Source organism: Cervus elaphus, chromosome 5 (genome assembly GCF_910594005.1).
Source record: "Cervus elaphus chromosome 5, mCerEla1.1, whole genome shotgun sequence".
NCBI classification, from domain to species: Eukaryota; Metazoa; Chordata; class Mammalia; order Artiodactyla; family Cervidae; genus Cervus; species Cervus elaphus.
In genome coordinates, this window is record NC_057819.1 from 101,817,917 (window position 1) to 101,839,941 (window position 22,025).

Sequence of the window (22,025 nt, forward strand, 5' to 3'; positions counted from 1 at the left end):
TGACCCCCAGGGTGGACCCTGAGTGCAGCGAGAATGGACTCACTTGGGAGTGAAGAAGCTGCACGCGGTCACTGGCATCCAGAAGCTCCTGCTCCGACAGCTTGCGGGTCCGCTCCGTCTGCTCCAAGGCCACCTTCATCTCCTCCAGCTCCTCCTGCAAGAGGCTGTTCCTGCGCTCCACCATGGCCAGCTGCTCCTTGAGGTCCTCGTTGCTCCTCAGGGCATCATCCAGGTGCAGCTGGGAGTCCTTCACGGGAAGCCACAGGTGAGACGGGAGCCCAGGGCAGGCTGAGGTCCCGCCAGGTCCCCCATGGGCCGCCCACTCACCTTGAGCTGGCCCTGGACTGAGCGCAGGTGTTTCTGGGTCTCGGCCACCTGGCGGTTGGAGTGGCCCAGCTGAATCTCCATCTCATTGAGGTCTCCCTCCATCTTCTTCTTCAGCCTCAGAGCATCATTCCTGCTCCGGATCTCAGCATCCAGTATGCTCTGCGTGGCCTCTGCTGCCCGCTGACTGTTTCTTTTCAGCTGCTCGATTTCTTCATCCTTCTCAGTGAGCCTGCGGTCGAGTTCAGATTTCACCTGGTTCAGCTCTAGCTGGACACGCAAAATCTTGCTCTCTTCATGCTCCAAGGAACCCTGATAAAAGCAAAGGAGAGATTGGGAGTGCTGGGGCAGCCACCTTCTGGAATGAGGTTTTTCATCCCCATCGTGATAAAATGGGTGCTATTAGGCTCGTTTTACAAATGACTAGAACCATGCTCAAAGAGGTCAAACGGTTCACTCCCAAATTGTGATGAGTGCTGAAACTGGAACTGAAACTTTGTTATGAACAAAACAGCCTTATGTCTTGAGGACAGAGCATCGCTTTGAATTAGTAAAAATTTGATAACTGTGTCTTTGTAAAAAAATAGTGACCATAAATCAGGAGCCTACCTTGTCTCTAAAAAGACAGAGAAAGAGAAATTGCTCTCCTGTTACCTTGAGTAATGGAAATTTCCCTGGGAACGTCTCAACCATCTGGCCTGCACTGGCCACCATGGATGATTAAATCAGGACGTTGCACTCTATGGGCCACATGGAATTCCCAGTGGCCAAATATGACTATACATATCTCTTTGCTGAAGCTAAGGCATTCTGAGCTGGCTTTCAGGATGTTTGGTGATGGAGTTCTTGCTTTCTGAGATGTTGAAGACATAAAGAACACGTTTATTTATTCAAGAGGGAAAATATTATACAAGGACATGGAGGAGATGAAGCTGCAGGACACGGCTGCCCTCCCCAGCCCCACCGTGGGGTGGGGGCAGCTGATTGTTCTTTCCAGCAAAGCTCCAGTGCCTCCTGGCAGGAAGGGCGCCCAGGGAACATGGTCTAGCCCCCCTTCCGCAGTGCTCTGTGCTTCTCCATCACATCCCAGGCACTTACCTCCACCTCTTCTAGGGCAGCCTGGAGGTCTGACTTTTCTTGCTCCACCTGCTTCTTGGTCTTCTCCATTTCCTGAAGATTCTTGTTTGTTTCCGCAATCTGCATGGTTAAGTCGGAAATCTCTTCTGCAAAGGACAGGCTTGATTTAGGCTATTTCTGCAGGTTCTGTTTGATCACACAGGATCAAATTTTGCCAGGGAACTGAGGGACTGGCAATTCATTCATGACATTCATACAGGAGAGAACAAATACAGTGTAGCCTTTTGGGGGAGGTGTTGGTAAGACACAGGTGTGTGGCCTCACCTGGAGGGGCAGAGGGAGGAACAGCAGAACACTGTGACCCTGCACCTTCACAGGGTCTACAAAGTGGTCATGGAAAGGACCAGGGAGGAAATCATGGAGAGTATGCATAGAATCAGAGCCTTGGAAATAGAAGGGGCTTTCGGGGGCATTGGGTCTGGTCTGATTTTGTAGATCAGGAGTCTGAAACCCTAAGGGATTTAGTGTCAGACCCGAGGACACAAAGCCACGTAGAGACAGAATCCACGAAAGATCTGTTTTCTAGCAGTGTAGGGAGCTTGGCAGCCCATGAGCCCTCTGTTCTTGAGAACGAGGCTTGGCTGCCACTATGCCTCCCATTGGGGGAGTTTGGGTCTTGGGGTCACTGAGTAGCTGTGAGGATTTTGTGGGGCAGTGAGAAGGAGGAGGCTGTGGCTAAGTGGGGGAGAGATGGCTGGAAGAGAAGGGGGACTGTCACAGCCCTGTGAGTGGGGGAGAGAGCGGGGGCTCTCTTACCCCTGCGATGGGCAGTGCTCACCTTGCAGATTTTTATTCTCCCGTCTCATTGTCTCTAACTGATCTACCACCTCCTCGTAGGCGTTGCGCATTTTGAAGACTTCAGTACTATGAGACCTGGACTCTTTCTGAGCCGCTTCCAACTCAGCTTGACTCTCATCCAGTTTTTGTTTCCACTCTGAGAAGACCTAGGAGGTGACAGAGGGACCTGTGAGGAGCCGAGAAGGCCAGGAACTGAGTCTTGTTAACAGTGAGTCATGTCAGCAATGCCAAAGTGGGACCCTCCCATCTTTAGAGACCAAAGAAACAGCGGGACTCCCCAAACTCAGGGGTTCCAAACTCTGATATCTCTACAGAGATCTGCTGTATTCTGAAAGATATGCTGGTCTCAAAGTAATCTGAATTAACTTTGATGAAGAATAAAATTCCTTTCAGAGGCACTGTCACAAAATCCAGAGACAGTGCAAAGCCCCAGACTCTCCACTCTGGACTTGATGCTCTGCACACCTCCCCCTCCCCCAAGGTATGTGCGTTCACACGTCTCTTGCATCGAGAGATGAGGAAGGACCTTATCGAAGTTCCTCTGCTTCTTGTCCAGGCAGGCACAGGCGGTGTTGGCCCGCTGCAAGTCCAGCATCAGGTCGTCCACCTCTCCCTGGAGCCTCTGCTTGGTTTTCTCCAAGGACGCACACTTGGAGCTCACGGCCTCTGTGTTCTCCTCTGCTTCCTGGAGCCTCTGGGCCAGTTTTTTCCTAAGAGGATCAGACCTACTGTTGCTGGGAAGGGTGGACTCTTTCAGAAGTAACTGTCAGATCAGGAGGGAGTGGAGCCATCTATAAAGGACTGGACTTTGACAAGACCAAGGCCTAGAGTTTGATGATTGGATAGGATCTAAGTATCACCTGAAGAATCCCAAAATGTTTGGTGGCAAAGCAGTTACCTAGGAGGTGCCAAGGGGACCAGGTGGAATGAATGGACAGGACCCAGGGGGAAGGTCATGGAGACCGGGTCTGTGTGCTTAAGAAAACTCGAAGGCCTAGGGAGGAAGACAGGGCCTGTCCCCTGTCTCTTCCTTGTGTCTTAAGGCCATCTCTCCTACCGTAACCTGGGAGCCCCTACTTGGCCTCCTCCAGCTCCTCCGTGCGCTGGATGGCGTCTGTCTCGTACTTGGTCCTCCACTGGGCCACCTCGCTGTTGGCCTTGGACAGCGCCCTCTGCAGCTCGGCCTTGCCCTCCTGCTCCTCCTCGTACTGTTCCCGCAGCAGGTCACAGTTGTGGCGGGAGGACTGCAGGGCGTGGGCCAGGGCGTTCTTGGCCTGCGGAATCACCGTGATGACAAATTGCAGAACCGTTTGGTCATTTTCCAGGGTAAGTAATTTTGTTTCAACCAGTGTTTCCCAACTTGAATCATTCACTTGCTGCCTTCACAAACTTAGCTGGAGCAGCGCAGCTCCTGTTTTATTTACTTCACTTTTTAAAAAGTAGACTATTATATTGAAGTGAAAAGTCATTAACATTTGCCATAAACAGAAGGTAACCGAATAAATGCAGTGGAGGTAAGACAATGTTACCACCTTCTAGCTAAGTAATTTGCATCTGTGGCCCTGTGTCCTAGTCCTACTCTCTTGTGTTTTGATGAGGAGGATGCACCAGTGTTAGAGAGATGGTATCCAAATTGAGGGGCTTCCCTGGTGGTTCAGTGGTAAAGAACCCGCCTGCCAATTCAGGAGCCTTGGGTTTGATCCCTGAGTTGGGAAGATCCCCTGGAAGAGGAAATGGCAGCCCCCTCCAGTATTCTTGCCTGGGAAATCCCATGGACTAAGCAGCCTGGCGGGGTCACATGGGGTTACGAAGTAATCAGACACGACTCAGTGACTAAACAACAGCATCCAAATTGAGACCTTTTCCTTATTTAATCAGAATAATTGGAGGAGAATCAGAAAGGGATTAATCTTCTCACTACTTAATGCAGTGTTTCGGAATACCATGACCTTGAAAACCCCAAAAGTATATTCTGGTGTCATCAGGGGGTTGTGTCCCCACCCGAGAATTCTGACGTGAGCTGTGTGGTTTCCACAGCTCTGCCACCTCTTCCCAAGCAGAAGGGGGACATGTCTGAGGCCTCCATCACTCACTTCCACCTGGTTGGGAGGACATTGGAGCTCTCATCATAATGGTCACAGAACACTTTCTGGTTGGCCCAGTGCAGTAACTCATATATTTGCATGCTTTTAAAGGCACAAATTGGAGAAGGAGATGGCAACCACTCCAGTGTTCTTGCCAGGAGAACCCCATGGACAGTGGAGCCTGATGGACTACAGTCCGTGGGTTCACAGAGAGTAGGACACAACTTAGCGGCTGAACAACAACAACAAAGACACAAATAAACAACAAACTTTTCCCAGGAAGGAAAGCTTAGCTCTTTCTGTATCCTGGCCGAAGGACAGCCTTGCTCCTGGAAGGGACCTTCTCAGGCTCTGATTCTCTCCACTCCCTCTGCCCCGCAAGTTCCCCAGGGACCCCAACCATATACTAGAAAGATGGGAGACAAATACAGCACTTTTCTTGCTTTTTAGGAGAGGCGGATGGAGTTTGCTGGAATTCCAGAAAAGTGCCCTGTAAGTTTTAGCTGGCACATGGCAACCTCAGAACTACATATATGCAGTTTTGGGGACTCTTGGTTTTCTCTTTTAGTTTTTGAACACGCATCGACAACATTTACTAAGCACCTACTGTGTGCACTGTTCTACTGTGTGCTGTAACTAATGCTAACTGCTACAGTGGGGAAAAATAATTTTTGCCCTCTAGGAGTTGACAGATTAGTTGGGGGATGTGAATTATAAATATCTTGATATTGATTTCAAGAACATGATGATGGTGTTTGTGTTTATGCAAATGTCCCAAGGGTGCCCCCAAACCACCCAGCCTTTTGGAGGAGGGGGGTTCTTAAATGTAGGTGCTGTAGCTGGTGATACACAAAGAGTGATGGAGGAAAGGAGGGCGTTTCAAGGGGGTGGAATGATTGCTGGGCAGAGTGGGAAGATGCACAGAGGCAGAGATGGCCCAGCTAGTATAGTGGTAGGGGAGGGGAGTTTATCAGCCCCTCCACTGGGGAACAGAGGGGCTCCGAGGATGGAGCGCCCTGATAGAGTTTTCTAGCTCTGAAGAAGAAGATCCAATGCCAAGGTTCTGGAACCTCCAAGAACATGTTCCTGTCCTACTACAAGGAAGAGAGGAGCAGCATCAGACTTCATGACACAGCACTGCCCTCAGCCAGCTCCATGGCCTCTCAGGTCCTACCCGACTCTACCTTTCTAGATGGAGGCATCCATCCTTACCTTGGTTTCTTCCTCCAGCTGCCTCTTAAGATCCTCCAGCTGCTGGGTGAGGACCTGCTTGCCTTTGGTTAGCTGTGAGATCAGAGCGGCCTTCTCTTCCACTTGGTGGCTCAGCTCCCCTAGCAAACAGATGTGGGCCCACGTCAAGGTTTGGACCACCCTCTCCCATGGTGCAGTGGGACCCTGGGACCCTGCCCATCCTCACCATTTTGGGTCTGCAGCCTCGCCTTCTGCATGTTCAGGTCATGGATTAACTGTGTCTGTTGGTCATCCTTGGCCTTGATCTCATTAAACTGGTCTTCCACAGTCCGGCACATCCTTTCCACATTACTCTTGGAAAAAAAAAAAAAGCCAACATGAACGGGAAAAATGGATCCTGGGTTCCCAGTATCAAATCATTTGATAGTTTAGCTTCAAAGTGGGGTTGCCACTTTGAAGAATCTGCCTTGCAATGGAAGGGACTCGGGTTTGATCCCTGGTTGGGGAACTAAGCTCTTACATGCTGTGGGGAAATTAAGCCCGTGTGCTGCAACTGGAGTCTGAGCATCACAACAAGACTTTGTGCATCACAGCTAAGACTCAACACAGTCAAATAAATAATAAGTGAATAAATAAATGGGCTTCCCAGGTGGCACTAGTAGTAAAGAACCCATCTACAGGAGACATAAGAGACCTGGGTTCGATGCCTGGGTTGGGAAGATCCCCTGGAGGAGGACATGGCAGCCCACTCCAGTATTCTTGCCTAGAGAATCCCATGGACAGAGGAGCCTGGCAGGCTATAGTCCAAAGGGTCACAAAGAGTCAGATGCAACTGAATGACTTAGCAGGCATGAATGCACAAATAAAGAAGAAAATGGGAGATGGATTGGAAGCATTTGGGAAAGACTGGATGAATGGTGAGATCTTGAATTGTAGCAGATCTTTGGATCAGGGTTCTGGTGACCTGAATGAATTTGGGGAGCCAGGAGCAGATGGAAGTGGAGAGAGTGTTACCATTCAGAACATGCAGTGAGTTGCAGGCATGGAACTGTACCCGCTCACCCAGAAGGTGGATGCTGCCTCGCCTTTGCAGAGAGCAGAAGCATCAGGTACCTTTGACTTGGAGACGGTCTCGATGTTACTGGCCATGTCGTCGATCTCCATCTTCATCTCGCTCTTCTCCTTCTCCAGCTTCTGCTTGACCCTCTGCAGGTTGTCGATCTGCTCCCCCAGCTCGGCCACACTGTCCGCGTGCTTCTTGCGAAGAGCGGCCGCCGTGGCCTCGTGCTGCAGCGTGGCCTCCTCCAGGTCCCGGCGCATCTTCTGGAACTCAGCCTCCCACTTCTTGTTCATCTCGATCTGGACTGAAGTGGCCCCGCTGGCTTCTTCCAGTCGCTCGCTGATCTCCTCCAGTTCCCGGGAGAGGTCTGCGCGCTGCTTCTCGATCTTGCCTCTGAGCGTGTGTTCTGCTTCCACCTCCTCCTCCAGTTCTTCAGTGCGGGCCTGGAAGGGTCACTGGGTCAGGAAGATCACGGGGGGTTGGGCAACAGCCCCACTTTGGGGAGGACATGGTGGGGAGGAATGGGGGTGGGCTTCATTAAGTCAAGAATACATTATAACATTAAATCCTCGGAAGAAAACTTGGCCACAATCTAAGTGCCCATCAGTAGGGGAATGGTCAGATCAACCGTGATGGATCCCATGGTCCAGGAGACCACAAAGTAGTAAGATGTCCACTCTTGTCTACCATGGACAGCTCTGCAGAATGCATTGCTACATGAAGAGAGTGACTTGCATAATGATAGTCTCTATATAATATTTTAAGTGTATATATTTTTTGTATATATATATATGTGTGTGTGTGTGTATATATATATTTGGCCATGCTACACGGCTTGGATAATCTTAGTTCCCTGACCAGGCATCAAACATGGGCCCACAGCAGTAGAAGCACTGAGTTGTAACCACTGGACTGCTAGGGAAGTCCCCATATACATATATATTATGTAGAAGTTTATATATATATATATATATATATACATATATATATACATATTTATTTAATATTCTTGTTCCCTTTAGGGAGATCCCCTGGAGAAGGGCATTGCAGATCCATTCCAGTATTCTGCCTGGAGAATCCCATGGATATAGGAACCTGGCAGGCTACAGTCTATGGGGTTGCAAAGAGTTGACATGACTGAAGTGACTTAGCATGCATGCACGCATCTCCTATATATTTTGCTTTGTGTCTATGTACATAGATCCTTGTGTACAAAAGATTCAGAGGATGCATTGGATTTCTGAGAAAATGGGAGGACCCTGGACTTAAGGGTGGTGCTTAGAGCACACTTATCAATAATATTTAGTCTATGGGTAATATTTTTAATTATCTTCAAGAAAATCTATTTATATTCAACTTAAGCAATTTGAATATTAACTTCAAAAAAAATGGAAGGAGATTCTCTCCAGCTCCAACAGGACTAAGACAAAAAAGCAGCAAAAGAAACCTGGGGATGAGACTTCCTCGGTGGTCCAATGGTTAAGAATGTGCCTTGCAATGCAGAGGGCTCAGGTTCAATCCCTGGTCTGGGAACTAAGATCCCACATGCTGTGGGGCAACTAAGCCCACACGACGCAACACAAGATTTCATTTGCTGCAACTAACACCCAGTGCAGCCAAATATATAAATACTAACAAAAGAGAAACCTAGGGGAAAGAGCAAGGAGGTCCCTGATACAGGGATTTCCAGTCGGGGAAAGGTGTCCACACATTACCTGCAGTTCTTTAATCTTCTTTTGTAACTGCAGACTGTGAACTTGTTCGTCTTCAATTTTGGTCTGTAACTGACTGATATCAAACTCCTTCCTGCAAATAGATACATAAATATATTTAAATACCTGAATTATGAGCCCTTCAAAGGCAGAAGTTGGCTTTCGGGCTCAAACACAGAGTTGAACATGAAAGAGCTACTTCTTCAGTTTCTCTTCCACTTGCTGCTTGTTGTTTTCTAGGTCCATGATGGACTCCTGGCACATCTTCAGGTCTCCTTCCAGCTTCCGCTTGGCTCGCTCCAGGTCAGCCCGCAGTTTCTTCTCCTGCTCTAAGCAGCCCTCCAGCTGAGAAGACATGGTGGGGGAGGGTTGAGATTTCCTGGGAACTGAGCTTGCCTCTTAGCCAAGCGCAGTGTCCCTGGGATCCTGCAGGCGTGAGCCTTCACCTCTGCCCCAGGAGGGAGCATGGTCCCCTGCCTCCTCCCTCTTCTCTCCTCTGGCAAAGGCTGGATCCCCTCAGAGGCCTCCCAGTGCCTCTTTCAGTCGATGCCCATTTGGCCTATCCCATGCACCATGATGGAAACATGGTGCTGGGGGATGCATACTCTTACCCAGACAGAACAAATGGGGCATCTGTGGGAGGGCACTGCACCAGCTGTGCCTGTGAAGGTCTAGATTATATACTATCAATCTTCTCCCCTATCTGCACCATGCAGCTGTGGGGAGATTTAGGCAAAGAATGTGTGTGTTTGGGGGGACGATGGCGGTGAGGGAAAGGAGTTGTTGGGGAGGAGGACACCCGCTCTGGCCTCAGGACAGTTGCAGCAATCTGGAAACATTCTAACCACGACTGGGAGTGAAACCTTAAATCTTCAAACCTGGCTCTTATATCAAGAACAAAGTGTAACCTGGTGTGGGGGTAGGGAGGGGATGGATGGTAATTTTTCAGGCCACCAATGAAACTAATTTTTAACAAAGTTAGAACAGGATTGGAGCTGTTGGAACCCAAGGACCTACAAGTGGATGCTAATAATGATGATGATAGTGATGCTGCTGCTGATGGTGATGATGCTGGTGATAATGATGGTGGTGATGGTGGTGGTGATGCTGATGGTGATGGTGGTGGTGATGATGCTGTTGGTGATGCTGATAGTGATGGTGATGGGATAATAGTGGTGATGATGGTGATGATGGTGGTGATGATGGTGACAGTGACGATGATGGTGATGATGGTGTTGATGGTGATGATTGTGGTGATGGTGGTGGTGAGGATGATAGTGATGATGATGGTGGTGGTGATATTAGCAGCTAACATTTTACTGAACATGCTCTGTGTGCTAAGCTTTCCATGAAAACTCTTGGAGATAAAGCTAATTGAATCCCCATTTCACAAGGCAGAAACTGAGGCTTCACAAGTTTAAGTGGCTCATTCAGCATTCCACATTTATTTGGAAGGGGCTGAGATTCTGACCCCAGAGTCAGAACCCTCAACCCCTGCATCCTGTGTAGACCTCATCTTGTCTTTGCTTCTGCAAGTCATCAATGTTAGGGCATAGTAATGAAATATCCTCACGTCATCTATTTGCTGCTCCAGCTTGGCGTTTATTTTGATCAGACCATTGACTTTGTCTTCTTCAACCTGAAGATCATCCAGTGTTTGCTGGTGGGCTTCCTGCAGAGATTTCTTCTCTCTGGTCAGTTTGGAAATGTTTTCTTCAAGCGCTGTCATTTCTTCTGAAAGATTCTTTACCTAAGAGAGTATCATCACCAGTTGAAACCAGTTCAAACAATTAAACCAGAAGCTCCCAGCAAAGGCTATTGATTCTTTTTTTTTCTTTGACTTTCTCTGTTTTGGTTACTGCTTCTTTGCCTCTCCAGCAGGTGCCCATGGTGTTGGCTGCATCATCCTGAAATTGGCAGCCTCTAGTGTTTTTCAGTCCTCACTGGCCTATCACAGGGCCCTTTAGGATAATTTTTTTTTAAAGAGGACATCATATGGTACACAGAAGGACATTGTCAATGCAAATATGCTGCCTCCAAAAAACCACACATCAACTTATACTCATCAGATTATACCCATGGGAATTTGTTTATTAGCTGGCCAGGGTTTAGAATGAGTCAGGAAGGGGAAGAGGAATAGGCAGGAGGTGCTATATAAGAAAATCCAGAATGGGAAGTCCCCTGTGTCAGGGGGTGCAAGCATTTAAAGCACCAACCATGGAGCTTTAAAGCGTTAAATTGACTGTTTCCCATGTGCAACACTCATCCAGGTCAGAGGTTGTTAATTCCTGACCTGTGGGCCAAATCTGGCCACATAATAGTTTACAACTTTTGAATAAGTTGTAAACATTGGGGGAAAAATTGAGATTTCACCTGAAATCTGGATGTCTGATTTCTCAAGGAAAATCAGAAACTTTGGCCATGTGGTGTTCACATCCCCACCTGGCAACAATTGGCTGGCACTGGGTCCTGGCTGCCACCTGGGGGCAGGGCAAGTGCTCTCCAGTTTGCCAGTCCCCATCCCTGCCTATCACCTCCCTATCGATGCCCAGTTGTCCATTCAACACTGCCTTGAGTCATCTCTACCTCCCTGGGAACAAAGATGATGTGAATCATGGATTGTACTTTCCATGTATTTTTGTGAAGTATGTGTTATTTTGTGTGCATGTAATTTTAGTCTACATAAATGGTTTCATGCTGTATATTTCATTTTCTTCCTTTGTCCCCACACTCAGCACTAGGTCTTTTACATCCATCTCGTTGTCCCAGTGGCTGTGTGGTACACCCTGTTGTATGTCCTCCACATCTCACCTCTCCATCCCCCCAGATGGACCCTGATCCTGCCTCCAGCATCCATCCCCCCCCACCACAAGAAATGCTGCCATGAGCCTCCTCATACACGTCCCCTTGTGGACCTGGCAGAAGAACTCCTTGGTCTGTATACCCAGAAGCAGAATCACTGGGTTGAAGGATGCATGGATTCTTAACTCGGCTAAGAATTTCCAGATGGCTTTCCCGTAGGCTGCATTAGTCTACATTTTACCAGTAATGCACGAGGGTCCCTGTACCTCTAACCTTCCTGCCAGTCCTTGGTGTGGTTCAGTTTTCTGTTTCCTTCACCACCTGCCTCCCTGATCATCTGCCTGGCTCTGTGGGCACGATTCTTGGCTTCCCTGTGCCAAGTGCTTCTCCTGAAGGATCTCTTGCTTTGTGGAGGAAGGGTTGGGGCTAGAAGCTTGTGGTGGGACCACGCAGGTAGCAGGGGCCGGGGAAAAGCCCATGGGTTTAAGAACAGGGCGGAGGCAGATTCATTCCCCTCCTGCTTCCAGGCAATTCCTTCCCCACATGTCTCCTCCTGGGAGGAGGGTTGGGGATGCCCACCTTATTCTCCGTGGCATGCTTCTCCTTTTCCACCTTGGTCAGGGTCAGCTCCAGGTCGTCAATGTCTCTTTTGAGGGAGGAGCATTTATCTTCCAGGTTCCTCTTCTTGGCAACCATTTCAGAATTCATCTCCTCCTCCTCTTCCAGCCTCTCGTTCAGCTCCTTCACTTTGGCCTCCAGCTGAATCTTGCTTTTGATGAGTCCCTCACACCGCTCCTCGGCATCCATCAGGTTTTCTGTTTCCTTAAAAAACAAAAACAAAAACAAACCAAGCAGATCATTGTTTTTTCTAATTTATTTTTTGAAGAATAGTTGATTTACAGTGTTGTGTTAATCTCTGCTGTGCAGCCAAGTGATTCATTTATACACAGATTCACATTCTTTTTCATATTCTTTTCCATTACAGTTTATCACAGGATGTGAAGTAGAGTTCCTTGTGCTATACAGTAGGACCGTGTTATTTACAGACTGTTGTCTTTTAATCAGCCTCTTGACCAACCCCAGAGGGAAGGGCTTTACCCTCCAGAAGCCCATTATCTGGACCCAAGTCAAGGAATGGGTCATCGCCACAAACACACACATACACACGCATATGTGCACATGTGTGCACACATGCATGCACATACTCATGTATATCATCCAAATACTTTTTTTTAGCCACTAATGGTGTCAGCTACTTAAGAGAAATTCTCAAGCCAAGGCACGTGTAGCATGCATAAAGCCTCTGCAAATTTGCCACATTTGGACACCCAGCTATCTCCCTCTTCCTCCTACACAAGTTGAAGATCAACTCATCCACTCTGTGCTTTTACATGCTAACTAATATTTCCCAAACTTGACCACCTTTTAAAACTCTCCACAGCAAAGTGCTTCTTACGACTCCTGAGGCCTGCTTAAGCCACAGAACAGAAAACCCCAAATAGACAGAAACAAGTGATTAAATATGTACATTCCCCAGAAGGCTCTGCAGTGAGTCTCTTGGAATGGCCATGATTAGCTGATTATGTTGTTAAATGTAAACAGATTATACCCTCTCTTACTTACTTCTCAGTGTTGTGAGAACTGGACACGCATTTCAAGGTAATGGATAAAAAGAGTCTGGCAAGAATAGCCTTCTGTGTTTACTGAACATGTCCTGTTACATGCATGAATTCATCTGAGCCTCCCAGCTACCCTACCCTAAGAGGTGAGGGGCTATTGCTGTGCCCATTTCACAGTTGAGAAAACTGAGGCACAAAGAAGATAAGTCAGCTGCCTGAGGTCACACAACTGCCAAGTGGAGGATCTGGGCTGTAAACCCAGATATCTGGTTCCAAAACTTGTTCTTGTGTTCACTGTGCTTGGGAAAGTGAAGGGGAGGAGGATGTGCTGTGCACTTAAGGCAAAGGGTAAATGTATTGGGAGTTTATTAAAAAGAGCAAACACTAAATGTCTTGACTCTGAAATGAGACCATTACGCTGCTAGAGTGTTATGTACTAGATATACAGCTTCATTTTCCCTATATCTTTGAAAATATGCATATCTTTAATTTTTAAAAATGTTTTTCTCTTTAAACTTGTTGGTTGAACCACTCAGCCTACAGGACCTTAGTTCCCTGACCAGGAATTGAACCTAGGCCATGGCAGTGAAAATCTGGAATCCTAACCACTAGGTCACCAGGGAACTCCCAGTGATTTAGTTACATGATTTTTAAAAAGACTTGGTACATCACTGACAGATCTTTTATTATGACAAACACATCCCCCTCATGCCCACAGCAAAATACATCTGACTCTGCTGTAGAATCAGGGAGAAATAAAGTGAGCCAAAATTCACTTTGCAGATGTATTTTGCAGTGTATTGAGTCCACAAGCCCGGGCTGGCCTCCTTTAACTAGCAGGGTAGTGATGTAATACCCCACGAGCCCACTGGGTGGCACCACTATCTCTTGATTAAACTCTGATGGCTCCTTCTGGCCTCCGGGAGATACTTACAGACTGGACCTGCAACTGGAGGTCATTCTTCTCCTGCAGCAGGGACACCATTTTCTCCTCCAGCTCCTTTCGGCGAGCCTCAGATCTGGCCAGTTCTTCCTTGGCTCTCTCAAAGTCTTCCTTCATGGTGGCTATCTCCTTCTCGGCCTCCGCGCTCTTCAGCAGGGGCTTGATCTTGAAGAACAGGTTCATCCAGGGCCAGTGCTTGACGTTCATGAAAGATCGGATGTTGTACTGGATACAGAAGATAGAGTCCCTGTGTATTGTTAGGATGAGGGTTAATGGACCACAGCAAGGGGCAGTCTCCACCCCCTGCCCCCATGAGCCCCAAGACCTTCACCCTTATCGGTCAGGTGGGAGGGAAGGAGGTACAGCTTGGCCGTACCCATCCCATGAGCTCCAGAGTCTGTTCTGCAAATGAAGAGGAGAGGAAACAGCATGTGCAAATTTGGGAGGTGAGAGAGGCTCCATCCAGCTGGCTTCCACCTCCACCACCCTCCTGAAAATGCTCACCCTCAGGTGGTCAGTCTGAGCAAACTCCGGGAGGCAGTGAAGGACAGGGAACCAGGGAGAAGGGCTTCCAGGGAATCCCCACACAGGACTGGCCACAGTGCTGCTATGCCTCCTATTGCATTACTGAAGGACTAAGGCCCTTCAAGCTTCATTCACTCCCTTCCGTCCTCTCTCCCCCATCATCTGTTTCCTAATTCAGGTCCTGTCATCTTCTACTTGGACTTCTGCTACAGCCTGGCCTTGGCCCGTCCTGTGCCTTCAGGCCTGCTCTTCTTGCGGCTGCCAGTGACCTCTTTGAGTGTGTGTGCTTTTTGGTTTATGGCCACGCTGTGTGGCAAGTGGGATCTTACTTCCTGGAACAGGGATCAAACCTGTGCCTTCTGCAGTGGAAGCGTGGTGTCTTAACCACTGGCCTGCCAGGAAGGTCCCCCAGGTGACCTGTCTGAGATATTGAAACAAAGCCAATCCTCTCACTCGTCTCCTCCATGGCCCCCCATCAAGTGGAAGAGTTAACCTGGGCTCCTCAAGGTGGCAGGTGGGGAGCTCCACTGCCAACCTCTCCTCGCTCCAGTCAAGTGACCTGCCTTTGCTCCCCCCAACCCCCAGGCCACCCTTCCTCCAGCTGTGCAAGGCCTCCTTTGGAAAGCTCTTTCTTTTTTGCTGCCCTTTCATGCCAACTCCAGCCCCCAATCCGTCCACCTGGCCCTGAATACAACTGACACTACGCTCGTCGCAAACATGAAAACTAGCCAAGCAGTTGTCTGCTTCCCACTCTTCTGTGGGCTCCTGGGGGCCAGGACTTTTTTTCTGCATCCCCAGTGTCAAGCAGAGGCCCCAGCACAGAACTGTGGCTCAGTAAATGTGGGACAAATAAGTGAACATCTTAAGACTAAAACACAAAGCGATGATCAGCTCCAGGGAGGAGGGCGGGGAGGCGAGGGCTTGCATCACCTCCTCTCCATCATCTTCTTGAACTCCACCCGCATCAGGTAGCCCCGGCATAAGGCCTGCGTGCGTGTCATCAGGGTCACCAGCTTCTCGTCCCTCATCTCCTCCAAGAGGCCCAGGAGCCCAGCTTTGAAGAATACCTGTGTGAAAGGAGAGATGGGTCCTGCTTCATCCACAGCCTGTGCACTCAACGGGGGCTGTCTCTGTCTAGCCCTAGCCCTGGACTTGGAGCCCTGGCTTGGGACCAGCAGCCATCTGCCTCCCAAGACTCTGTTTTTGGGGGCTGTATTCTCTGCAGGAGCCGCTCTGTGTCCTGTTCCAAGGTATGTTCCAGGCCCCGCCAGCTCAGGTGGACAGATTCTGATGGAGTTCACGTGCAGGAAGCAAGGATGGGGCAGAAATAGAATCACAGATGCAGACCAGGAGGGACTCACAGACGCCTCTGCCCCGCCTCCCATCCTCATCCTCCTATCTCTCTGCCCAGCTGAGGAGGTGGGTCCCACCCTGGGGGCCCCTCCCAGCACTGCCCACACCTGCAGGGCTTCCTCTGCCCCTGTGATGTTCCCAGGAAGCAGGGTACCTGTGGGGGCCACGGGCTTTTCCCTAATCGGGTTGATGGTCCCCTGGCCCCTTTCAGGACACAGAACTTTGGAGTCAGGCCAGGATCTGCAGCTGGCCTTTGTCACCCACTCCCCACGCGACCTCGAACAAGTCTTTTGTCCTCTGGGAGCCTCCCAATAACCCCATGAGGTAAGTACCACCCTTATCACCATCAGGTGATCTGGAAGATTCGGTAAAATGTGTATAGAAGGCATGTCACAGGTCTCAATGCACATGTGCTCAATAATGGTGATCATTTTTATTGGTTATAATTCTTCTCAGGGCCTCACGGTCCCTGGAATTCTGTGTTCTCTGATCTCTTTGGCTCCTCCCCTTTAGGGGCACTCATTCTCTGCTCCTGTCGATTTCTTCTATTGCTGCTGGGGCTGGGGCTTCCAATTAAGCCTCTAGACACTTAAAATCAGCATAGAGAGACCTTCCTATACCTGGGCAGAGTTCCCTTGGCCTGGGCTTCTGGGCAAGGGACGGTCAGGCTGCCCGGAAGGGGAAAGAGACACCTTTCCTCCCATCAGCTCACAAGCAGCCCAGTTCAGTTCAGTCGCTCAGTTGTGTCTGATTCTTTGTGATTCCATGGCACGCCAGGCCTTCCTGCCCATCACCAAGTCCCGGAGCTTGCTCAAACTCATGTCCAAGTTGGTGATGCCATCCAAACATCCCATCCTCTGTCATCCCCTTCTCCTCCTGACTTTAATCTTTCCCAGCATCAGGGTCTCTTCCAATGAGTTAGTTCTTCGCTGGAGTTTAGTACTGGAGTTTCAGCTTCAGCATCAGTCCTTCCAATGAATATTTAGGACTGATTTCCTTTATGATTGACTGGTAGGATCTCTTTGCAGTCCAAAGGACTCTCGAGAGTCTTCTCTAACACCACAGTTCAAAAGGGGGTGGGGGTTAACCCCATTGGCCTGGGGGTTACCTAGGGTGGGGGTCATCCCTGCCCCACCTGTGCTCACCTTGGTGTGGCCGAACCTATACTGCTCCCGGTCCACGTCGATGGAGTTCAGAAGCTTCTCGGAAGCATTTTTGCTGTCAATGAACTGCCCCTCTGGGATGGCACTGGCATTGAGGATCCGGTACCTGATGAGGGAGAGTGAGGGGTCAGCGTGGGGCCTGGGTGTGAATGGTCTGGAGAAGGGCCTCTGGTGACACAGCCCTGGGTGGAGCCGGGAGGGTGCTGGGCCCTGCTGCTTCCTGAGGGGCTGCTGTTTCCTGCCCCTCCCTGCTCAGGCCCCGGGGCCACGGAGCCCAGTGGGGTCCCAGCCCGGTTTCTCTGGGACAGGAAGAGGTGGTGTCCCCCGTACCCAGGGTGGAGTCTGGGAGGCAGAATCCAGGGAACCACTGCTGCTGAGGGGACAAGGCCATGCCAGCAGCTGGCCCAGCACACGTGAGCCCAGGAGACGCCTCACCTGTGCTGGAGGCCAGGTCAGGACGGGCACCTACCTACATCCCCCCACCAACTGGGCAGTTCTGGGGAGGGTGGAGGTTTCAGTTGAGGGGCAAAATTTCCCAATGGATTCAACTCCTACAAAAGGCTCTGTGCCTGAGGCCAGGCCTTCTAGAACCTTTTCCTGCTCTAGCCATAGAAGGAAATGGAATATTATACAGTGACTGGTCTGGCAGAGGGGAATCTAGGGGTTGATTTTAGGCAAGCGGGCTGTGACAGGAGGGAGAGAAACATATGGAAGCAAGGCCAGCTGAGTGCATGGCTGGGATGGTGCTTTCAGAGGAGATGACTCTTATCTGACTTTAAAGAACCTTGAAATCAGCTGTGACCTGCAGGCTAGTGGTCATTCTAGAGTGTCCTCTTCCCACCTGTCCCCCTGGGCAAGGCCCGGACTTGTGGGCCCAGATGGCAGTCGGGAGGAGAGCATTGGTCTAGAGCAGGGAATCTCAACTGGGGGACACTGGGCAATGTCTGAGACTGAGGTGGTGTGGTTGCTACCAGCAACTGTGGGTTGAGGCCAGGGGTGCTGCTAAAATCATGTAACACACAGGACAGTCCTCACAATAAAGAATTATCTAGCCCTAAATGTCCACAGCGCAGGGGTTGAGAAACCCTGGTCTGGAGTCACAGTCAGGCTCGAGTGGTCTGGGCTCTGATCTTGGGATTGCTTTGGGGTGGTCCAGCCCTTGCTCTGTGCAAAGGCTCGTCGCCCCAGCAGAAGAATCCTATGGAAACCTTGGGAGCTCACCCAACACCCAGCTGCAGGAGTGCCTTTGGGGGATGCAGAAGGTACCTCCAAAGGAGAGAGATGGAACGGCAGGCGACCTACCGCTGTTTGAAGTCCCCGTAGAGGATCCGGCTGGGGAAGCCCTTCCTGCAGATGCGAATGCCCTCCAGCACCCCGTTACAGCGCAGCTGGTGCAGGACCAGCTGGTGGTCCATCACGCCTGGAGAGAGGGGAGGCCGGGGCCTGTTGGCGGCCTTTCCGCTGTTTTCTCTGATGTTCTGGGCACCGTGAGACCCCTGGATACCCAGACTCGAATGGGAAGGTTTGGTGCCAGTAGAAATAATCTCAACATTCTGGGGAGACTCTAGCACCCCACAACCATGGGACTAAAAGCCAAAATATTAATCTTTGCCCTGTTCATTGCTCTTGACTCTGATGAGGACAGAATAGTTGTCTTGATCTAGAAATGTCTCTCATCATTATTATTCTCATAATAACAACAGTTTTTATTATTACTATAATTGACAGCCAACATTTGCAGAGTGTTCATAATGTGTTTGGCCCTATATTGTTTTGTTTTTATTATTTTCCTTGGTGGCCTAGTAAATAATCAGGTGCAAGGGTTTCATGAGAATATGCAAAGAAGAAGCCTCCTCTGTCATTACTGTGTTTGATATTTTGACGAAGTTGACCATATAATTTATTATATTGCATGCACTCTTACATATTTTTGTCTGCATCATCAATCATGAACTGACAGAGTTTATTTAAATTCACCTACAACTACTGTTGTAGTGCTATCTACTAGCATTTTTTAAAAATTGAGGTATCATTCACATATAACATTTTATTAGTTTCAGGTGTACAACCATATTTGTATATATTATGAAATGATTGCTGCAAGAAGTCCAGTTAACCCCCATCACCATACACAGTTACAATTTTTTCTCTTATGATTGGTGCTGTTTTAAATGCTATGCATGTACTAGCTTATTTAATTCTCACAACAACCCTCTAAGGAGGGTGAAGGGGGTTAATATTTACAAGATGAGTCAACATTTGTAAGTACTCACTAATAGGGTTTCTCTGGTGGCTCATAGGGTAAAGAATTTGCCTGCAAGGTAGGAGACCTGGATTTGATCCCTGGGTCGGGAAGATCCCCTGGAGAAGGGAATGGCTACCCACTCCAGTATTCTTGCCTGGAGAATCCCATGGACAGAGGAGCCTGGCAGGCAATAGTCCATGGGACTGTAAAGAGTTGGACACGACTGAGTGACTATCACTTTCACTCAGTAAATAAATGAGTAAATAACTAAGTGAATGAATCAATAAAATGACATCTGATCCTCCTTTTATAGACTAGAAAGCTAAAGGACTCGGCTGCGGTCCCTTGAGCAGTCACAGGTGGAGCTGGGCTGTTTTCCTGCATCATCTGCTCTCCTGTAGCGCTGCTGAAGCAGGGCTTGATGCCAGAAGCCCAGTCTTTGGGATGGAACAGCTTGGCTGATCAATGAGCTGCCTCGTAGCCACAGTGTATGTGATGGTCTGTTCTTTTCTTTGTGAGCCCTGAATCTCAGCCCTACTCCAAGAATATTTGTGAATCCAAGACTGGGGATGGTTAAAGGTCTACTGTACTGCAGTGTGCTATGTCTGTATATCTGGTGTCTGAGTCTCGATTTCCTCACTTATGAAATGGAGATAAGCACCCTCATCTTGCAGTGAACTGTTATAAGCAGCAACATAATAATGTTACAACACATAACATAATAATGTGACTGTAGTGGGCTCAGAAAACAGTTGTTATTGATTCTGTTTATATTATGGAAGACCTAAGTTGATTATTTGCCAAATATAGTGGCTCCTAATTTTTTGGGGGAGGGGGGAGTTTTTTTTTTCATAACCTTATGAAAGTCATGAATCTAGTGTACCTATATATGTGTTGTCGTTGTTCAGTCACCCAGTCATGTCCAACTCTTTGTGACCCCACGGACTGCAGCATGCCAGGCTTCTCTGTCCTTCACTATCTCCCAGAGTTTGCTCAAATTTATGTCCACTGAGTTGATGATGGGCTGGCCAAAGAGTTCGTATATAACATCTTATGGAATACTTGAACAAACTTTTTGGCCAACCCAATACATAATATTTTGGAAATAATCTCATAGTAGGGATATAGGTGAAATAAAAGATGCCCAGTTGAACTTGAATTTCAGAGAAATAGTAAAATAATTATTTCAGTGTAAGTATATCCCAAATATTGCACGGGTCATGGTTATACTAAGAAAATTTTCACTGTCTTATCTGAAATTTGAATTTAATGGGGAGGGGTCTCATATTTTTAATCTGTTAAATCTGGGAGCCCTATTTCATAGACTGAAAAGAGATAAAGGCTATCATGACCCCGTCTTCAGGGAAGCACACACGCACATGCACACAGACTCGCCGACACATGCATACACACATGTGTGCACACCTCCCACAGAATTTTGCTCATGTTTCAGGGAGTCCTGTTCTGGTGGATTCTTACTCACCAGGTGTCTTAGTCTCATTGGGAATCAGACATCGCACAAAGTGAGGGTGAGTGCTTCTTAAGTTGGTCATCAACTTGTTTAAATTTTCCTGGGGCACAAACCAGAAGAAGCACATTTACCTTTCCAAATGCTGTTTCACTGGGCAGAAAAACAATTGAATGTGGAAGGTGTGAAAAAACAAACCCTGAACACAGCAGACACGGTCTGGAAAGAGGAGCCCTTCTTCTTCCCACCCTTCTTGCTTGCCCCGGAGTCGCCTGGAGACAGACACAGAGGGTATGTCTGGTGAGTCCTGAGGACACAGTGGTGGCCTTCCTACCCATCCCCCACCCATTTTATTGAGCTGTAACTGACATATAACATTGTATAAATTTAAAGTGTACAAAGGGATGATTTGATATTTGTATATACTGCAAAATGATCACTGCTACTTAACGTCTATCACCTCCATAATTAGTTTTTTTTCTTGTGTTGAGCGCTTTTAAAATCTACTATCTTAGCAGCTTTCAAATATACAATACAGCATTATTAACTATCATTGCCACACTGTACATTACAACCACAGAACTTATTTATGTTATAATCATAAGTATGCACCTTTTAACCCCCTTCACCCAATTCTTCCCCAGCTCTCACCTCCTACCTCTGGCAACCACAAATCAGATCTCTGTTTCTATGATTTTGGTTTTTTAAGATTCCACAAATCAGTGATATCATACAGCATTTGTCTTTCTCTGTCTGACTTATTTCTCTTAGCTTAAGACCCTCCAACTCCATCCTTGTTGTTGCAATGGCAGCATTTCATTCTTGTATATGGCTTAGTAATATTCCATTATATGTGTGTGTATACACATATACAAGATATTACCACATCTTCTTTATCTATTTATCTGGTGATAGACACAGGTTGCTTCCATACCTTGGTAATTCTAATAATGCTGCTATAAATATTGGGGTGCATATAGCGTTTCAAATTAGTGGGTTTTTTGGGGGGGATGTATACCCAGGAGTAGAATTGTGGGTCATATGATTAGAACTCAATCTCTTAAGGAAGAGGAAGAATAGAAGTAGGAGAAAGAAGAACAGAAATGGACAAATCAAAGTCATCCTGAAGCTCATGTCCAATTATTGGTTCTTCATGAGCTGTGAGTGATTACATAGTTTCCACAAGGGGGGATTTTAAAAAAGGATGTCACCTGCTTCTGCACCAGCATAGTTGGAAAAAAGAAAGGACAGCAGCTTCAGCGAAGACTTCTGGTACAGCCCGACCACCGTCTCATTCAGGGGGTCCTTGTTCTTGTCCAGCCAGCCGGCAATGTTGTAGTCCACGGTGCCCGCATAGTGCACCAGGGAGAAGTGGGCCTCAGCCTTGCCCTTGGCAGGTTTGGGCTTCTGGAAGTTGTTGGACTTGCCCAGGTGCTGGTCATACAGCTTGTTCTTGAAGGAGGTGTCCGTGGCCTTGGGGAACATGCACTCCTCTTCCAGTATGGAGAAGATGCCCATAGGCTGGAGGGAGGATAATAGACTGTCCTCAGTGTTCAGTAGTACATCCCCAGTGACTCCGTCTTCTGAAGGAGCCAGGGGCA

General features: G+C 48.4%; 1 protein-coding gene across 2 annotated transcripts in view; it reads right to left on the minus strand.

Moving 5' to 3' along the window:
- Positions 1 to 22,025, minus strand: part of MYH13 (myosin heavy chain 13) — a 45,243-nt gene that overhangs the window by 7,085 nt on the left and 16,133 nt on the right. Inside the window, exons 14-34 of one of the 2 annotated variants that reach the window (XM_043903857.1) lie at positions 21,636 to 21,945; positions 21,477 to 21,483; positions 20,623 to 20,680; positions 20,440 to 20,527; positions 18,014 to 18,131; positions 16,694 to 16,817; positions 15,126 to 15,262; positions 13,662 to 13,917; positions 11,688 to 11,930; positions 9,880 to 10,056; positions 8,506 to 8,651; positions 8,310 to 8,400; positions 6,648 to 7,037; positions 5,761 to 5,887; positions 5,556 to 5,674; positions 3,337 to 3,533; positions 2,786 to 2,969; positions 2,240 to 2,405; positions 1,423 to 1,547; positions 328 to 636; positions 44 to 247 (exon numbers count right to left, since the gene is read on the minus strand). In XM_043903857.1, coding sequence (XP_043759792.1) covers positions 44 to 247; positions 328 to 636; positions 1,423 to 1,547; positions 2,240 to 2,405; positions 2,786 to 2,969; positions 3,337 to 3,533; positions 5,556 to 5,674; positions 5,761 to 5,887; positions 6,648 to 7,037; positions 8,310 to 8,400; positions 8,506 to 8,651; positions 9,880 to 10,056; positions 11,688 to 11,930; positions 13,662 to 13,917; positions 15,126 to 15,262; positions 16,694 to 16,817; positions 18,014 to 18,131; positions 20,440 to 20,527; positions 20,623 to 20,680; positions 21,477 to 21,483; positions 21,636 to 21,945 — 3,576 coding nt within the window. Of the gene's footprint in view, positions 1 to 43; positions 248 to 327; positions 637 to 1,422; positions 1,548 to 2,239; positions 2,406 to 2,785; positions 2,970 to 3,336; positions 3,534 to 5,555; positions 5,675 to 5,760; positions 5,888 to 6,647; positions 7,038 to 8,309; positions 8,401 to 8,505; positions 8,652 to 9,879; positions 10,057 to 11,687; positions 11,931 to 13,661; positions 13,918 to 15,125; positions 15,263 to 16,693; positions 16,818 to 18,013; positions 18,132 to 20,439; positions 20,528 to 20,622; positions 20,697 to 21,476; positions 21,484 to 21,635; positions 21,946 to 22,025 lie in introns of both variants that reach the window. The other variant, XM_043903856.1, reaches the window with a different exon arrangement.